This window comes from Sebastes fasciatus, chromosome 7 (genome assembly GCF_043250625.1).
Source record: "Sebastes fasciatus isolate fSebFas1 chromosome 7, fSebFas1.pri, whole genome shotgun sequence".
Taxonomy (NCBI): domain Eukaryota; kingdom Metazoa; phylum Chordata; class Actinopteri; order Perciformes; family Sebastidae; genus Sebastes; species Sebastes fasciatus.
The window spans coordinates 20,575,007-20,595,063 of NC_133801.1; the positions used below are offsets into that span (position 1 = coordinate 20,575,007).

The 20,057-nt window shown below is 43.1% G+C and overlaps 1 protein-coding gene across 3 annotated transcripts in view; it reads right to left on the minus strand.

Moving 5' to 3' along the window:
• Positions 1 to 20,057, minus strand: part of sipa1l3 (signal-induced proliferation-associated 1 like 3) — a 71,794-nt gene that overhangs the window by 9,331 nt on the left and 42,406 nt on the right. For all 3 annotated transcript variants that reach the window (XM_074642139.1, XM_074642137.1, XM_074642138.1), the window contains exons 4-15: positions 18,310 to 19,291; positions 15,596 to 15,726; positions 12,011 to 12,199; positions 11,300 to 11,474; positions 9,771 to 9,874; positions 7,996 to 8,153; positions 7,326 to 7,908; positions 5,436 to 5,534; positions 5,147 to 5,322; positions 1,512 to 1,763; positions 710 to 892; positions 39 to 163 (exon numbers count right to left, since the gene is read on the minus strand). In XM_074642139.1, the coding sequence (XP_074498240.1) occupies positions 39 to 163; positions 710 to 892; positions 1,512 to 1,763; positions 5,147 to 5,322; positions 5,436 to 5,534; positions 7,326 to 7,908; positions 7,996 to 8,153; positions 9,771 to 9,874; positions 11,300 to 11,474; positions 12,011 to 12,199; positions 15,596 to 15,726; positions 18,310 to 19,291 (3,157 nt within the window). The remainder of the gene's footprint in view (positions 1 to 38; positions 164 to 709; positions 893 to 1,511; positions 1,764 to 5,146; positions 5,323 to 5,435; positions 5,535 to 7,325; positions 7,909 to 7,995; positions 8,154 to 9,770; positions 9,875 to 11,299; positions 11,475 to 12,010; positions 12,200 to 15,595; positions 15,727 to 18,309; positions 19,292 to 20,057) is intronic.

Below are 20,057 nucleotides of genomic sequence, written 5' to 3' on the forward strand. Positions count from 1 at the left end.
GCACATTAATTGCTTGCAGGTCTTTGAAGGTGGTGTACCTGTTTTACAGCGCTCCATGGTGCTCTCCTGACTGGTGAAGCCTGAGGAAGACTCTCCACTGGAGGTGATGTCCACACTGAGGTGGGGCTCATAGGGCAGCAGGGGGCGCTGTCCTGCTCCATATCTACACAGATGGATCATAGGAAGAGGGGCAGCATTTGATTAATAAACACATTCATGCCACTGGCAGTTATATATGAAATAATTAAAATATTATGTGTGCAAATTAGATGTATTCATACAGTAGGTCATCCAAACACATTAAATACATACACACACACACACACACAGAATCGTGTTAACTAAAACACACAAATACACTGAAATAAAACTCAAAAGAAAGCCCTAAAAATGCAGAGTTTGTATTTGAATTTCTGTTTCTGTTTTGTATCCCCGATGGCGGTTGAATGAAACACATTTCTCTGGTTGGGCGAGATGTTTTCAGCCTCCACACAGTGAGGAAGAGCCGCCCACACAACAGATCCTTCCTCGAGGAGACAGTGTGTTCATACACGTCTAACTGCAGATCCGAACACATTATTCAGTCTCGTCTTATGAACAGATATAATCCACCTCTAGCACACAAAAACAGTTGTTACATAGGACATGTTCGATCAAGATCACAGGAGTGACAGAGGAGAGCTCAGAGAACAAAAGACCACACACACACCTGTCAGGGGAGGGTTTGTAGCGTACGAAGGGGCCTGGTGTGATTCCAGGCGGCCCCATCGTGGATAGGCCGACCAGGCCGGAGGAGGGCGAGGAGAAGCTGGCTGAGGGGTTTCTGTAGGGCAGCACTCTGTCGCCTCCTGCAGGAGACAGACTGTAGTGGTTCTCTGGGTAGCTCACTGGCCTGGAGGACAGACAAAGAGGGTGACGGTTAACCAACAGAACAACAAACAGACCACAGAGAGGTGAGGCATACGAGTGAAAATAAAAAGCAATTCAGTTAGACCCTGCCAGGATTTGATTGTGGTAATTAACTTTGGGAATGGGCAGATTGACACCAGCTCCAAGTAACAACTGAGAGCAAAAAGGGTCAAAACAAAACGTTTTTTTAAGAGCTATCAGTCACTATAAATAATCAATATCAGATAATCTAGATAAATAAAAAGCTAATATTGATGCTATTTCAGTACACTTTTAGAAATACCCAATTGGGTCTCTTCTAAGGCTGCAACTAACAATTACTTTCATTGTCAATTAATCTGTTTATTATTTTCTCGATTAATCAATCAGTTGTTTGATCTATAAAATGCCAGAAAATGGTGAAAAATGTGGATCAGTGTTTCCCAAAGCCCAAGATGACGTCTTCAAATGTCTTGTTTTGACTTTTTTTTCTTTAAAAATGACTCAAACCGATTTATTGATTATCAAAATAGTTGGCGATTAATTTAATAGTTGACAACTAATCAATTAATCGTTGCAGCTCTAATCTCTTGGTAATCTAATGTGAGTGAACACAGTCTCACCTCTTAGAGTTGAGGTGCTGGGGCTCCCTGTAGGGAACAGGCATCAGGGTCTTGTGTGAGCGGGGCAGTGGAGGAGGTGGGGGACCCATGGGGGCCCAGCGCTGTGGAATGGGGGCGCTATGGAGCCCTGGAGGAATGGGCGGACTGTCCCATCGCCACGTCGGGCGAGGGGAGGGTCGGTAGCCTGCCGCCAGAGGCTCAGGTTCTGGCTTCTGCTCCATCGTCTTCATCTCATACTCCTCTGTGCAGCCCCTACAGAGAGAGTGAGGAAGGGACATCCGGCACAACAAGTGAATATAATGCTCGACACTTAAAAGTCCTCGCTCCCCAATCCCAAACATTTTTTTCTCCTCAACACTGCCCTTGTAGATTTTGATCCTGAGCTCTGGCTCAGTAAAAAGCACTGATGAGAAGCAGCAGCGTCCTCTGCGTCTGCAGCTGAACCAGAGTTCAGTGTGTGAAAACCGCTCAATAAATCTTTATTGATCAACTCGAGACACAAACACAACTGAAATGTTTTCATGGTCTCATGGTAGCCTCTAGCTAGCCCGAGATCCAGCACATATCTTTTACACATCATCATTATTTCATTCACACAGCCTACTACAGGAGGGCAGGAGGCATCAAATATGTATAGAGGATGTATTCAAGACGAGACAAATGCCGAGAGGAAGAGAGAGAAGGAGATGAGAGAGAGAAGGGCGGCCATGATGGTGGAAGAATTGTGAGAAATTCCCAGTGAGGTCAAACAAAGCGGATAAAAAAGAACTCAACGATAAACAACCACAAGACAGCAAAGACTGAAATAAGAGAGATGAGGACGAAGTGTTTGATGTGTGTCTGAAAGAGTCACCAAATTAGGACTGCAAATAATGATTATTTTTTATTATAAATCAATCCGCAGAATGTTTTTTGATTAATCGTTTGGCGTACAAAATGTCTGAAAATAGAGAAAAATGTCCATCAAAGTCTAAGGTGTCGTCTTAAAAGTATTATTTTGTTTGACCAACCGTCTAAAAACCCAAAGATATGAATGTACGGTCATGGAAGATAGGTAAATATTCATATTTGAGAGGCTAAAACTAATGACATTTTTGGAATTTTGCTTAAATGATTTGACTGAACCAGAAACACTCATCATGAACTATCTCACCCTCCTATCCTGTTCTTATGTCTGTCCTTCACATTTTTATTTCCTTTAAAAAGGGTTTCTATTCTTTTAGTCTGCATTTTCATGTTTTAATGCATTATGTAACACACTTTGAATTGCCTTTGTGTATGAAATGTGCTATTCAAATAAACTTGCCTCTCCTTAAACGATTAATGGATGATTAAAATGGTTGCTGATTAAATTTCTGTCTATTGACAAGCTGATTAATCAACTGTTTGTTTCAGCTCTTCAACTACTAGGGCTGGGAAATATATCGATATTGTACCGATATCATGATATCAGACTAGATATCGTCTTAGATTTTGGATAATGATTATTGTAACATGGCATAAGTGTTGTCTTTTCCTGGTTTTCAAGGCTGCATTCTACCTGTTCCATTATTTGTCTTCACCCACTTAGTCATTATATTTACATTACTGATGATTATTTATCAAAAATCTTGTGTAAATATTTTGTAAAAGCACCAATAGTCAACCCTACAATATCATCTCCATATCGATATCAGCGTATTTGGTAAAAATACTGTGATATCTGATTTTCTCAGCCAGCCCTAACAACAACAACAACAAACAAACATAAGGGACTATTTCTTCAACAGAAAATAGTTCCAATTAACAGTTTGGATTATTCTGAATAACAGGGACATTATTCAAGCAAAGATAAATTGCTGTAAAAAATTAAAAATATAGATTTCAATGCTGAGAGCAGAATAAATGAAATTCCATTCATCTCAGTTGTATTGTGGTGGAAGAAGAAATCTCATTGACATAAACAAATTAAAGTAAATACCACCAAATCTATCTGCATGGATAGATACCAGCAGAGGTAAGTGAGAAAATACCTTTTTTTGTAATTTGGGTGTTTAACCTGGATTAATTGTAGCGCTGGTCACAATGAACCTTCAATCTAGTCTGCTACAAGACCGTAAAACATCATCAAATGAAAGCTGTGGAGATGTAAACAGAACACACACAAATATGTCTGTAGAAAATATGAATACTAGTAGAAAACAAAATCAATGAACATGAACACAACACGTGGTCAGGACACAATCAACTCAATCAATATCCACACAGTTACACAGAGCAGTAGTACAAACCTTAGAGAGAGCAGAGTCTACACATGTTGACATTCAGTGTTTCTTCCATCACACTGACACAGCTGGAGCTCCCCAACACACACACACACACACACACACACACGTGGTCAACCACACTACAACATCACACCTTTTCTCCTCTGCATCCGTCCATCTTGCATGAGCACGGCCACGATTCAGAGCAGAAATGAAAAAAACACTTCCAACTCCGGTTTCTCTTTCTCTTTCTCTTTCTCTCTCTCCTCCGCCCACCTCTCTCACTCCCGGTGGTGTTGAGACGCGTCCTCCTCACCGAGCGCTTCTCTGCCTCTCCATCTCAATAAACCCAGCCCTCTCTCTTTCTCTCTTTCTCTCTTTCTCTCTCTCTCTCTCCCTCCCTCGTTCCCGTCCTTTTCATTCGCACAGGGCATGCATTTTTAATTAATCACTTCCACTTGCTTATTTATTTTTTGTGGTCTCCCTTTTTTTCCCTGCAGATCCCAAGCTTAATCTCATGCAATCTGCTTGCCTGGCACACAACGGCAAACGATTCAGAGAGGGAGAGAGAGAGTGAGAGAGAGAGAGGGGGGGGAGAGGAGGGGGGGGAGAGTGAAATACAAGACTCTTAATTATCAGCTGCTACTTGAGAGTGTGTGTGCATGTGTGTGTGTGTGTGTGTCAAAGGGATTTAACTTGGTGTAATTAAACTGCCTCCAACATTAAAGATATCTAATCACTGTGCGATCACACAGTCAGCCACAATTACTGTATTTAAAAGCCCTGGTTCTCAGTCAGAAACACGACACACACACACACGCTGTGGTTATTTCTTCACCTCTGTAACCGCTCTGTAGCACCACATCAGTGTCTCATAAGGCCTCGTTATTCTGTCTTTGTCAAGGCTGTGTGTGTGTAGATGAAAGGTTGGAAAAAGATGACGGCAGGGAAAAGAAATAGGTTGTGGGAGGAGGGGAAACGAGGCGATAGTAAGCTGAGTGAGATGAGACTAGATATGAAGGAGGGGGGGAACAAAGAAAGGCACATTTTTGCTAATTCCCGTTAAACAAATGCTTCTTTCTTTCTTTGTCTCTGTGCCTCATTCCGCCTATTTCCTCTCGAAACGCACGTCGTTCTTTCTCTCTGTTCACTCGCTTCCTCTTTTCACACACTCCCACACAAAATCCTCTCAGAACATTGGAGTCTGGCCACTACCTCACCCATGCTTTTGTGTGTTTGAGTGAAGAGCGTCCTGCACTCGCTCTGGCTCTCGTCCTTCCACTACACTCAGCCAATGCTGTTGGCTATTGCCTCAACATCTGTATTCACCACAGCTGTTTGAAAATGAATCACTCTCATTAGTTTGGCTTCAAAGACATTTGAACACACCTGCGAGGTCCCCCCTCCTCGTAAGGAGGAATGATGACGACTTTGACCGTGACCGACGTCCTCAGCAGGTCGATCATCTGCTCGTGAGTCAGCGTCACCGCAGCCACCTTGCAGATCTCCACCAACCGACTGCCCTGTCTCAGACCCGCCTGCCAGGCAAAGCCGTATTCCTCAACCTGCATCAAAAAATACCCCAAAAAATCTTCAAACAAGCCAGTTTATGTACAGCCAAGAATCTTCATAGAGGAGTATTTGCGATCTGGTGTGGCAGATGGTCATCTGATTGTACCTCAGCCACAGTGCCGTCCAGACGAACATGGAAGCCCAGTTGTCCCAGTCCGTTTCTTCTCAGAGTCATATCCACCGTCTCACATCCCACTGTCAAAGACTGGCCAATGAAAGGACATGATGTGAGTAAATACATATTATATTTACGGTATTATCATGTTCTTATGTCTCTAGGTATCTTCCAAAACAAAGGAACATCATCAAACAGCGTGGAGGGGGAATTAAATACTCAGGAAGAGCATTAAATACTGAAATCCATCAATAATATTATTAATAAGCACATAGAGTACCAGATGACGTCAACTGAAACTAGGCATGTATTTGGTACTTTTAGAAAGATTAACTCATTTTTTTTATATTTTGTTTTTCTGTTGGATTAACACAAAGCTTGCTGGAGTCCAGGAAATCTCCTTTTCCCAGCATTTAATTCATTGAATTTTACAGGGATTATCACAATATGAAATGCCTCTCATCAGCCAGTGGAGCACAACTTCATTTAAAGGGTCAGTTATATGGTTGCATAGAGTACCTTCATCCTATATAATATTTGAGCTCATGTTTTAATATGAATCTAATAGGCCTGGATAGTATATTTTTGAAGGTTATTAGCTTTGACCAGGGCCTTTCAAGAAAACCACTCTCTTCTTGTAATTATCTTCACAGCTGCTCCTGTTAAGTCTTGAATTTCCAGGTTTTCCAGGATGCTTAGGAAAACTTTCAAGGAATGAAAAACAATCCCAACTGTGGAAATCCTCTGAGCTTGAGAACACGGTCTTGAAATGAAAACAATTCCACCAATTTTCAAGATAAAACTGTAATGAATCACATATTAATAAAACAGAGACTTGGCAGAGAATAATTAGGGTCTTTAAGTGGTCTGAAGAAAAGCTTTTGCACTGTGTGGCTAAAATTTGCATCATGATCTCCTCCTATTTATTTTAAGGGTACCCAACAAAGGCAGTGAAGAAGAAAACCGCAAGCTAGTAAACAAGGATGTTAATTATGCCTTTATTAAAGGACCAGTGTGTAACATCTGGCAGCATCTAGCGGTGAGGGAGCAGAGGTTTCCAAGCGTTTAGAAAATCTACGGTGGCCAATGTAAAAACGTGAATGGCCCTATCTAGAGCGGTTGTAAGGGTTGGGAAGGTCATTTGGAGAATAGCACAGCCAGTGCTTAGAGTGTGTGTGTACGTGGGAAGTGAGTGGTGAAGCAAGAGAGAGAAAATAGATCGGTGGTGAATGTGTGTGAGTGAATTAGTGAGCTAGTGGAGGTTAAAGTTTGTGCAGAAATAAATGTTGCAGCTCCTCAAGACCAAGAGAGGTTTCCCGTGTCTTGCTTCCCGACGGCTGAGTGACGCGGGTTAACTCCGGAGCGAGTGACCAGAGTGAGTATCGACTCTGACTGAAGCAGGAAAAGTTAACACAGTGGTTTGTCCGTTCTCGGCTACGGTAGAAACATGGCGGACTCCGTGAAGACGACCCACTCCCTATGTAGATATTAACGGCTCACTCTAAAGTAAGGAAAACTCTTATATTTAGGTGATTATATACTAAAGAAAACATACTTATTAATATTATATTCCATTTGTGCCAAAAGATCCCCCTAATTGTTACACACTGGTCCTTTAACTAGCACCAGTAAAAAGACAACAGGAAATGGGGGAAACGGCTTAGCAAAATATTTTCTCAGGACGGAAATTAATTTAAAACATTGTTCAGGCCTCAAGGAGCCACACAATGTATTTAGAAACATTAAATGTAAATATGACTTTGTTTGTTTATAGCCTACTACAGTCCCAAATACAACACAAGCTATGTGCTTCAAAGGTCACAGAGATTTCTATTTCCTGGTCACAATTCCTCTACACTTGAACCAGCTCTGAACTCTCACCTTTAACCTCTGCACCATCTCCCTGATGTCCTGTGCACAGCCCTCTGGTACCCGCACGGCGATGTGGTCTCCTCTGCCGTAGAAGATCTTCAGTGACAGCCGCTCCGGCGTCCAGCCGATCACGTCCGCACAGAAGCAGTTAAACACCACCTCTTTGGTGGCGCAGTCTGTCAGGAGGACGTATTCAGCCGACAAACCCAAGGCACATGGGAGCTCCGTCCCTCCTCCGCTGAAGTCCTGGGCCATGACCCTCCAGGCGACGGCCCCCGCGGCTCCCAGCTCTGCTCCCTCCCTCGCCCTGGAGCGCTCCCGTTTTTTAGACGCGAGGGAGATGAGGTTGTTGAGCTTGCCGGCCGAGTCGAGTGGCGTGCTGCTGACGTAGTTCTCAGCCAGGTCACGCAGGTACTCCTGCCGCGTTCGTGTCGCCATGGTGTGGAACTTCTCTGACTTGTGCGCTGCAGTTTCTGCATTGATAACTTTGGCTAGGAGGAAGTTACGAAAGTTTTCCGGGTCTCGGAAGGTGACGCCGCTGGGGATGGGTGGGCCGAAGGGAGGCACGTCCTTCATTCTTGTCACAGCAACACTGAAAGAAAAGATAGAACAGATTTGAAGTGTTTTATCATAGTTGTGTATATGTGAACATGTGCTTGCTCTGTTAAAAAACATTTACCTGTAACAGGTGCCTTCGGAGCAGGGGTTGTGCACACGGACAATAACAAAGACGTGCTGGAAGTGTGAGCGAATGTTCTGCGGGGTGAAAGGCAACGCTCCAGGCTCCTGAAAGATTATGGTGACAATGTCGTTCCCTATGTGCCTCTTTCTCAGGAGCTGCGGAAGAACAGAGGACAGATAAAGATGACAAATTAATAAAATGAGCCAACACAACCGGCATTAACAACCGACTCAGTCGACGGTCTGACAAGGTAAAACAGAGACTGAGACGCTCACTACTAGACGCCAAACAACAGCTCTTTATGTAATTTGTTTTTCGCATTCTGTATGGGCTATTTGTGTCTGTGTGTGAGCTGGTTTGTCCGTCTAGCTGTGTTGGTGTAGGAGACGTGGCACAGTGTCCAGGCTGTGTCTGTGGCGCGGTGCTTGCCAATCCTCTCTTCATCTGCAGAGGGAAGTGTGAAAGTACCAATTATGTAATCCAGCCCACTGTTTGGCCATGGATACACGCATTCTCCAGCATGGTGCCATGGGAACATCCTTCACTGCTTGATTTAGTGGTTACAAACATTACCTATAATTGTTAGAATTTGGAGAAAATAAGTTTGGGATATTTTATCAACATTTTGACTATTTTCTATTTTAGCATCCATTCCAAATACAACAAATACTGCTGATAAATAAGATTCAACAGGTATTTACTGTACATTTCCTCACTGGTCATACAAGATGTGTGTGCAGGCCTAGCTTAACGTAAGAGCCTCCACAGTATCTACAGTATATTTCTACTTCGCTCCTCCTGCCTCCATTCATCCACTGCAGGTTGTATTTAATGTCAGATGCTGCCACCTAAAGGTTCATCTGAGCAAGTACACCTCCTCGCTGCTGCAGTCTTTAAACCTCTGGATGGAGTTATTGTGCCATTTATAAAATTACACTTTTTGATTTAGGACTTGACAGGAATATGAACTGTTCAAACACACTTATAATTGACTCAATTAAAAATGCGCAACCCTCTCATTTCTTGTTTACGCACCATTTACAAGATGTGATGATGGAGCTTGTTTATAGCAAACAATAGATTGCTATGGGTAAATAATAAATAATAAAAGTACAGTTCTCCAATTCACATGATTAATTTATTGTCTTTTTTAATGTTTGTGGAAGAACAAATGACTTCTTCACACCACTGACACATTGTACACTAATCCTGAACACCCACAAGGTCTGTCTGAGCTCCCGTGTGAGCCTCAACACTTATGCAAACTATTAAAAATACCCACACACAAAATGTTATCTTACACACGGGTCACTGACACACGCAGTCCACGCTGCAAACACACAGCGCCCAGGAGAACGTGTAGGAAGACATGCAGCTTTATTTAAAGAAGTAAAAAAAGAAAGCGAGGGAGAAAATAAAGAAACTCCTCACTACTGAACCCCACCCAGCTCTGATCTGGTTAACAAATGAGTGTCGGATAGAGGGCGAAAGAAAAAGCCAGTGAGTAAAAGAGGACAGAAAAGACAAAGACAATAAAAAACATGAGAGGCTGAATAAAAGAGGGAAGAGACTGTGAATGAAGAGGGTGACACAAGTCACGAGTTTCCACTTTATGAATTCTTGCTGTGGTTTACGACCCGGAGTGACTGGAGGAGGCTTTAACTAACCACCAGACAGACTTCGGGTGACACAGAAGGAAAGTCGTAGATGTATTTTTCAGCTGTACACACCATACACACCAAACAGCAGGGGCGGTGCTCATAAGCTCTTACCTGCTGTGGGTTGTTGGGCATGTATGGCAGCATGGTGGACACGTGGAACATGACCTCGTAGCCCTGGTAGGTGGTATACAGGGAGTGGGTGCCCGTAGAGTCCGCTGGAGAAAGATATTTTAATTTCACGTCCGACATTGTTAACTACAGATGTTGAATTAGAGTCCAAACACTTAATGGTTCAAATAGATGTTTTTCCAGAGATCATGAGGATGCCGAGACTGCCATTGGGTTTTTCCAGGGGTTATGACACTTGGCCTGGCTATTACTTTTCAGACATAGAATACATAACATTATTGGCATCACCAATAATGTTTGTAGCGGTGTCAGTTTTACTGGTATATATGATATGATACTGGTATCATATGAAACTAAAAAACCTAAGGAATCCATTGGTACCAACCATGTCGCCAAGGAGGCTAAACAATGCTCCAAACTTGGCAATGGCATGGCCATTTTCAAAGGGGTCCCTTGACCTGAAAATGGGTTCTATACATGCCCACTTTATGATAATCACATGCAGTTTGGGGCAAGTCATAGTCAAGTCAGCACACTGACACACTGACAGCTGTTGTTGACTGTTGGGCTGCAGTTTGCCATTTTATGATTTGAGCATATTTTTTATGCTAAATGCAGTACCTGTGAGGGTTTCTGGACAATATTTGTCATTGTTTTGTGTTGTTAATTGATTTCCAGTAATAAATATATACATACATTTGCATAAAGCAAGCATATTTGCCCACTCCCATGTTGATCTCCCTTTAAAGGTTGAACAGATAAAAAATGTGCAATTAATCGCGATTAACTATTTTAATTGATAGACTAAAATAAAGTAATGGTGCTATTGATGTCTTTTGTGTAAATGTTCCATGCGGCTTTATCCAGGCATGAAAGGACTGTTAACGAATGAGCCACAATTCTTGTGAGAGGAAAAGGTCTCACTGCTGGAAAGCAGAAGTGGAAACTGTTGTTATGATATGGAGGAGTACGAGTGTTTTCTGTTCCCTCACAAGCTGCATCAGTAAAGGATTTAAACATGAATTCCCTCATTGATAGATAATTCTGCTGCCTATTTTATAATGTCCGACAGTGCACAAGCTATATATGTTGAGACATTTAGTTGGGACTCTCATTTAAAGCACTTTGCTGAATATTCAAAATGCTAACTGCATGGATGATAGTTGAAAATAGGGAGAGAAAATGGGCTCATTCACATTGTTTCATAATTCATTTAACTGATTAGATTTTGTCTAAGCACAGGAGATGATCATTAACTGACATTTATTACAGTGAACTTAATGTGGCAAACAAGAAGTGCATGTTTAACCTTGTGCTGCTGCAGCCGTTAATCTGACGACATTCAATTTGGACATGTGCCATGGTGAGAAAATACTACTAAGATTACTGAGAGAATAAGATAGCCGTCTTGACCTTTATGTAAAAACGACTCAGATGCTTGTTCGGACATGTGATCAACATGTACAATAACCAACACATTTATGGGATGTAGTGCATTTCTGAAGACTCACTCTTTGTGTCGAGCTGTGCGGCGTATTTGGTGAATCCTTTGAGAAGCACCTGCTCCCCCAGCAGCTCTAGGAAGGCAGAGAAGGCGGGCGACGCCTCCTCGTTGTTGTACATCTCCTCCTCGGTGCTCTGGCCTGCACGGCACAGCAGAACACCCACCTTGTGCTTCTGACTCAACTAAACGGCAGCAGAGAAACAACATTAGCATCACGCACACACAAACAACTGAAAGACTGCAGTCTGTGCTTTTAATGCAACTTGATGTCAACGTTACGGATAAGATTTTAACCCTGATGTATATATATATGCACTTAAGCACTGAGCACCACTTCACTGTTGTAAAAAAAAACACCTCCACAAACAAAAACAAGCAGACACCTCCACCTTGCACTTCACCCTCCATTAAATAGGTGAGATAACATGGCTAAACATTAAAGCTTTTATGGTTACACACTCAAACATACCACACCCTGCTCCACTCAGCTTTCACTGACCTCAGTCCAGTTTTGTACTTTACACCAACACTAAGTCAGTTATACATGATTCAGACACTTGTATACACACTATACTATAGTCACTGACTGAGCAGTCACTGTGTATTTTGCCCAAGAGCAATTTCAATGGAAGCATCTAGGATCAACTGTCGAAATCTCCAGTTTTATCACACAAGCCCATAAACGAAACGCAAATACGGACACAGACGCATAACTCACCCCCTGTTCATCCAGTTTGAGGAGCTGCTCGGTGACTTTAGGCGTGCTGAGCGCCAGTCTCAAACAGGAAACGTTGAGCTCGGGGACGACCTGCTCCAGGACCTCCTTGAGCGGCAGACCCCGCACCGTGCCGTGCCTCCCCGTAGACGCCACCGCATCCTCTAAGATGCAGCCTCGCAGAGTCACGAGCTGAATGTGGGGAAAGAAAAATATATTTTAAGACTATAAATATGTAAAATCACACTGAAAATCTAAGGAAATTACTCTATTTTTCTCAAAATTGCATTGTTGATTTAGACACCTTAATAACAGTTTTTGGTGGAAAATAAAAATAACATTTCATGCAGTCCCCTTTTATAGATTGCTTTAATCAGACCAGGAACTGAAATATTATCACTATTGTCTTTACTATTTATATGTTTACCTCTTTCATGTCTTGGGGACAGAATACTTGCTGACCAATTTACTTATTAATTAGATGATCCCGAGGGAAATTCAAGATTATACTATTCCAATTTTTATTGACATCCACTTTTTTTTCCACTCTCTCTTCTTCCTTCTCTCTTTAAAAGGATTGTGTATATGTTTTTACACATATAAATATTTTTTAATCGTTATTTATTGCCAATGTGTGAACAGGTTGTAACCTAACCTAAAAAATGAGACCTTCCGTGACTTTCTGGGTTTCCTCTATCAGCCTGTAGACTGCTTTTAATGTGAAGAAGGCGGGATGTTTTTTACGGGAAAATCCAACGAATGTGACATCATTCCCGCTTGTTTGCCTTTACTCTCTTCAGCCACCGGTCAGTTAAAAATGGAGTGAGCTAATGCCAACAAACGACCAGCCCCCACCACAACTCAGACTCCATCACAAACTCCACGGAAGTACTTGAACAAAGTTATATCTAGGGAAACCTCTCTGCAAAACAGCAATGTGACCAACGTCGGCGGGGAAAGTAAGATCAACATCAGCCGGGCCTTCGATTCATGGAGGGACCTTCGTTTGTTTTTTCATATGTGGAATCGTTTATCATTCTTGTTGTTTTAATTTAGTGTTTGTAACTGTAGTTGGACTGAGTCCAGGAAAAATTTCCCCACGGGGACAATAAAAGCATATCTTATCTTATCTTATGGGCGTCAAAACAGACCCTGAGCTAGCATAATTCCTATTGGACAGGTAAGCCAACATTACTGCCAAGCATATGAAATATATTGTGGTTTTAGCTGTCAACATCGTTCAGTCTCGGGTGTGTCTCCTCACTGTTTTGACCGATGCTTGCTCGCATCTACGTAGAGCGAGCACAAGCGCGAACAACAGGACGCTGACTGTTGTTGACTTAACTGCCACAGGTGTCACTGCTAGCAAGTAATATCTGATTCTTACATAGAGCTCCTTTAAATGAAAACATTTGCTTGATTACATACTTGGTCTGGGTTAAAACCTTTCTTGTGTTGTGTACAATTGTATTGTATTACATACATATATATACGGGTTACTATAATTTTACATTTTGCCTCACTTGTTAAGAGCTGTGTTTTCCGTGTTCTACTTGTTAAAATCACAATTAAAATTGTGTTTTAAAAAATAAATTATTCCATTGTGATGAGCAGCTAAAAAAACAAAAACAGCTAGGGCTGACTGAGACAAAGCCTGCACAAAAAGCAGCACAATAAAGACACAGGAGAACATACGTAGTAATACTATTGATACTAAGATAGCTGTGATGAGAGAGGTCAGAGGTCAGCCTCAGCTACAGTACCACGCCTCTGGAAAATGGATGATGAGCAGCCTGGAGCTTGAAGGGAGTTCATCAGATGAGGGATGGTCTCACTTCTCATAATAGTGCCCTGCTGCCCTGAAGCTACACTCTCTCTCTCGCTCTCTCTCTCTCTCTGTCCAACACACACACAGTGGAAGTGCTCTGTGTGGAGGATTTTAGGTCGAGCTGTATTGTGAATTAATATTCTGCTCAGTGTTGTGCTGCCACAGAGTGCTGCTCCCTGGTGAGAGGAAATTGACCTGCTTCAAAACAGTGAGGCTGTAATAACCTCAGATACAGTTGGGAGGAGTGGGCTGTTCCTTCTCACCACACACGCACGCACGCACGCACGCACGCACGCACGCACGCACGCACGCACGCACGCACGCACGCACGCACGCGCGCAGCTTCATTAAAAATGCATGGCAGACTCTGGAGCTGGCATGGGCCGGAGAGACAGTTGAACCTCGGAGACTCGGGTGTGCCGCAGAGAAATGAAACCTGATTGACTGAAGTTATGGAGCTTTCATTTCAACTCGTCAGCTTCTGTTGCGACAGCGCAGTGAGTGACTGCGACGCGCTGAGCGGGGACGTCAGAGGGCTGCGTTTACAAATGTGTGATGGAGGGAGGAAAGAGGAAGTCTCTCCACCTTGCTGCGTCAGCACTGCTGCACCGAATTAAATGACAGACTTAAGGGGGATGGTTATTTGAGAGCAGCTGCGGCTTGAGAGCAATCAATCTCTTTTTTCTTCTCTGTGTGGGAACAGTAGGCCTGGGTGTGCTGGCTGTGTCTGTTAGCTGAGCTCTGTGTACTTAGATGGCGGAGAGGCTCCATTGTTGTACCAGAGCTAAGGTGATGAGGCCAGGCAGCCATGTAATCCAGCTAAAAACAACACAGCGCCGGAGGAAGGCAGGCCGGCTACATGAACACAATGAACAGAAGCAAACTTTGCTGTTTGTTTGAGTGACCGTGACGATGCTGCACAGGTGTTTGTAAAATATTAAGTAGGTCAAACTGACTATTCCTACAGACCTCTCCATGAAAAGAAAAAACACAAGACTAACACAGTATTTGTAAAACACTGTCTGCGATCAAGTGATTCATACTAGGGCTGCAAATAAGGATTATTTTCGTTACAGATTTATCTGCCAATTATTTATCTCATTAATGGATTAGTTGTTTTTGTCTAAAAAATGGCAAAAAATGCTGATCATAGTTTCCCAGAGACATATTTTTTTTGTATTGTTTAATCACCAGTCCAAAACCCAAAGATAGCTGGACCAAGTACATATTTGGCATTTTTTGCTTGAAAAGAAAAGAAACTTATCAGAATAGTTGCAAATTAATTGTTTGGCAATAATAAGATCATATTGTTGTTACAGTTTGGTTCTCTGGAAGCAGAATCTGGGAAAGTAAATGAACATAAATTACGTTTGTAATACGTTTGTACTCTTTGAACAAATCTGAGGGAGAATCTTAACTAATTCTCCCTGATCACCAGCCTATCACTTAATACGAGACGAGTATTTGATTCATCAAAGTGGAAAAGTGGTTGTGTGTTGTGCCCCCTGTGAGAGCAGGCCAAACACTTTGGCCACAGCAGCCAGTGTTTGGTTTGGCTTTGCTGTGCTGAGACTGGGCAGGTGGAATTTTCCACTGGCACAGAGGAGAGAGGGGGTAAGGGGGAAGGTTAAAACCAGGGCAGTGAGGGTGAGTAGAGTCACAGTTAGGGACACAAAGGGAGGTAAAATGAAAGTAGGTTTACTGACTCATCACTGTCTCATCCTAAGAACAAACACACACAAACGGCAGATGGTTCATACCTCGCTGGTTCTGACGATGAGGCGGTATTGGTACTGGTCTTTCAGGTCTTTGGTGTCTTCCAGTTTCTCCCTGCGGATGCTCACGGCCACAGCGCCCATCTTTTCGTCTGACCCAAAGTAGTTTGCGTGCTCTGGCGAAGGCAACAAGAGATGGAGATCAATGTTAGTTGAAAGTCAATCAACAGGAATCGACAGGAAATTAATCAGAGACAATACTAATAATTGATTAATAATTTTAACTTTTTGTTTTAGTAAGTTTTAGCTTCTAAAATGTGAATATTCGTTGGTGTGACTGAATGTTTTGGGGTTTTGGACTGTTGGTTAAAAAGTTGACCTATTTAATTGTCTTGTTTGTTTTTTTTGACCAACATTTCATAGATTTTGTATATAAACCTTATATAGACCAAAAATAATCAAGGAAATCATAATTGTATTCTCGTCTTCTATAATATTAAACTTAAACTAAATATTTTTAGGTTTTGGACTGTTGATCATCAACTTGGTCTTCGGGAAAACTATGGTTGGTTTTTTTTCCCTTTACCATTTCATTTTATACACCAAACAATGAATCCTTCACTTTGAGAAACTTTTCTGCAAAAAACTCCAGCAGCTGTACAAAAACTTCCCCTAAATAAAATCCAGTCCAAAACTGGAAATATTAAAGTAAATATCTTAGTAAAGAATAATCAAACAAGACTCAACGAGAGAAGATAAGAGTTTGACAGAGAGATACCAGGCTCGGTATGTGTAGTAAGCAGGACTGATAGAGGAGGGGCAATAAGTCAAGGACAGGACTAAGACAATGACATGTTATCTATCTAGTAATCAATACTCATGTAATTACAAAATCAATTTAGCTAAAACAAGGCATAACCAAGAGAAAAGGATAACTGCTACTACAGAGAGGTGATGATTAAAGGACTATATACGGAGAAAATGCTTCTGGTGTTGTCATGTTGGAGCTTCACTTCAATAAAATCCACACAATACTGTGTTTAACAAAAGACTATAAAGGAACAAAGATGTCCTCCATAAATACAAGAAACAAAAACAAAATGTGGTGTCATAAGTCGCTCATTTACATTCTGTGGCTCGTTACCCGTGTTGGCACACAACATATTCATCCATTAAGAGGCTGACACAAAGCTATCAACGCACTTCACAAGCATCTTGCATGTCCTCGCTTCTAAAGCTCCTAAGCTAAGCCGTGGTAATGCCAACGCCACAGGGCCAGCAGTGTGGGAGTCGAAAGACAAATTCTCCAGACACGCGGGGAGGAATCTAGCTTGACAAGTGTTCCTCCTCTATCCCCCATCTGACTGGACTGAACCGGGACGGCGTACACGTTCAGAGACTCGGGCCTGCTTAGCTTCCATGCTATGTCCTGTGGTGAAAATGTCAGCTTTTTGATGAGGATTTCTGACACAACACAACACAACGTAGCACACACACAATCACAGTTGCGTTCTGGGGGACAGCTAAGCTGGAAACGAGTCAGCAGATGAACATATTTTTGGAACGATAACCTTTATCTGTGTGGCTGCAGGCCTGTCTCACACACACACATACGCTTGCTTGCACACATGTGCTCTAACAGCATCTGACACTAATTAGGGTGCAGCCAGATGATGCTTGCCGAGAGGAAGTTTCATCCCCACTGTCTGAGGAGGTGACGTTGACAAGAAATGCCTACTAACACCGCGTACGAAGAGGCACACATCACACACGAGGCTTTTCTCTCTGAAGTTAGGTGTTACTTCTGACACTGAAAACCAGATGTAAAACAAAGCTGCAGTGGTTGACCATGTTAAGTGGTACTTGTGATTGTGCAGAAAAGGCAGGTGGTGTATCATCAGCTCAGAGTTTGCCAATAGTCCAGTGGCAGGTACATGTGTAATAAAAACTCTGGGAGCGTTGCCAGTTTGGCCCACTCTGCTCTGCTCAGGCCCAGCTGGATATTAACAACCGCAGGATGAGATGTGGGGAATGACACTGGAGAAACGAGATCTACGCTGTCTAATTCACACGGATGAATAACAGCGAGGGGCCCAAATCAGAGTAGAAACAAGCCATATTCCGTTTGGCTAGTCCAAATCAGAGTGAAATTTATTATTTTTGGTTTGTTTTCTATTTAGTCTGGTTTGTTTTCCCAGTGCACAAACTAAAGCGGACCAAATAAAAACAAATATTTGCTGAGGGGCGTGTACGAAGGACCGAACTGATCTTTTTCGTCTCAAGAGATGCCACTTCTACGCAGGGAATAGCGGACTTTGAAATATTGCTGTTGAAGTTTTTTCACTTTAACTTGGCACTACTGTACAGTGCACACAAATCCCTTCTCTTCCTGTTTATCTTGAATGACTTTATAAACGTCACTATTTTTGTAGACTTTATTTACCATACTCTGTATGTTCTCTTCGGCCCAGATGTCAAGCAGACATCGGACTTCTGCAGAAGTCCAGCTCCGTTCTCTCCCACTCATGTTTTTTTAATCTGTCGTTTAACTGTGTCCATCTCAACAAATGCCCACACAGGCAGTTTGTGTTTTTGCCCATTTGTATTCACTCTAACTGGAATAAAACCATGAATAATCAGTTTTCTCTCAATATGTTTGATTATTGTAATCCTTACATAACACAGCTGGCATCAACATCAATGAATATTTAAGGTTTAAGTGTGATATCTGGCTTATAGTGAATGTGTCTCAGTGTTACCTTTCCCGTGGAAGTAGTCTCTGTAGTACTTGGCCCCCAGGTCTACATGCTCTATGCCGTACAGTTTCAGTCTGTCCAGTCTCGTAACCTGCTGTTCAATAGGCACCTCCAGCACTGAGACGCTGGCGTTGCTCCTCCTCAGCCAACCCCTCGCTCCGTCTCCTCCTCTGTCTCGCTCTGCTGACGAGCTGAGGAAGCTGATGTTGCGCTCCCCGTGGCCTCCAGTCTCATTGAGGAAATGGGGGCAGCAGAGGAGAAGCTGGCTCGAGCCCGGGGCTCCAGGAGGCCCGTCCAGAGGGTCCATGCCCAGGGAGGGTGTCATGGAGCCGGGGTCAAGGCTCAGGGTCAGATCCTCTATGCTGGAGTAAACCGGGTCGTTCACACTTGGAGCCGAGGATCTGGAGACGGACAAGGACACCGACGCAGCTGATGCCCCCGTGGCGGTGTTCCTCCTCTGGGCGGCATAGCACCGCTGAGCCGCCGCCTCGTGGAGGTCAAACAGGATGCTCTGAGCATCGAAGTGGACGAAGCTTTTGGGGCACACCCACGCTTTGTAGGAGGGGTCTGCTGAAGCCCGGCCTCCCCCATCCTCATTAGTCTCTCCTTTCCCTCCATCCAGCTCGCCGCGACTAGAACTTTTAAGTTTCCTGAACAAAGAGGAGGTGCCCAGGGACGACTCCGTCCCTCCGCTTTTCTTCCTCACTCTCTCTGCTCCATCTCTCCTTCCTGTCCCCCTGTCGTCCCCACCTGAGGGACCAGGTGAGGGAGCGGAGGGGAAGGGTGCGCTTGGTGGTGAGTCCGGAGTGCGCAGCAGCTCCCCGAGGCGTACGTGTTCCGAGCTGCGTGGGTCAGGCTTCTCCTGGTGGAACTGGTTGAGCATGTCGAAGAAACTCTGCTCAGAAATGCCCTGGATGTCGATGGACGAGGTGCTGCCGTACTCTCTGAACAGGTTACCCATCCCGCCACCTCCACGAACCTCCACCTTGAAGCAGAAAGGGGAGAGAATTTTCAGCTTATGATGATATATCAGTGGATACAAAAAAACTCAGATTTTATTATTAATATTTGGAAAAAAGAAAGTTAGTCAACTGAACCCTGTAGCGGTTTGTTTGTGGTGTGAAAGCAAAGCAGACCAACCGGAGGATTTTATAATGGTAAATATGCAAATTTAGCATGAATTCAAAAGCCAAACTACTGTTAACCTGGCCATGAACCGTCAGGGAATCCACCTGTGTGAGCAACGTATATGTTTATGCAAGATTTGGTAACCATGGTAAAACATACTATATGTACATGACCACAGAGAACAAAAAGTTTAGAGAGCTTTTGATTCTACAGCGAAATGCGGCCAAACAAAAGTTAGGAAAAGTTTAACTTTTGGCGACAAAGTGCGGCCAGAGAGGACCTGCAGCCTGTCAGTATACAGATCCTGGGACTCCTGTGACATGTTGACCTATGTTACAAAGAATTTCTTCCCACCTGAAACACATGAATAAGCCTCCCGGCCTCAGAAAAATTTAATTATTGACGCCTCTTTTTGTCCTCATTTCTGCCTGTTTGTCATTATACATTACATAACATTGAGTTGCAGTCTCGACTAATAATGTTCATAATCTTGTTATTTCTTGGTGAGCTCTTTATGACACCAGAGAAGATACACAACACATTAAGTGCAGGAAAGTTCAGCATGACCTGACAGTCACTAGAATTTGTATTTCTCCATGTGAGTAGAAGTAGCGCTCTGCCAA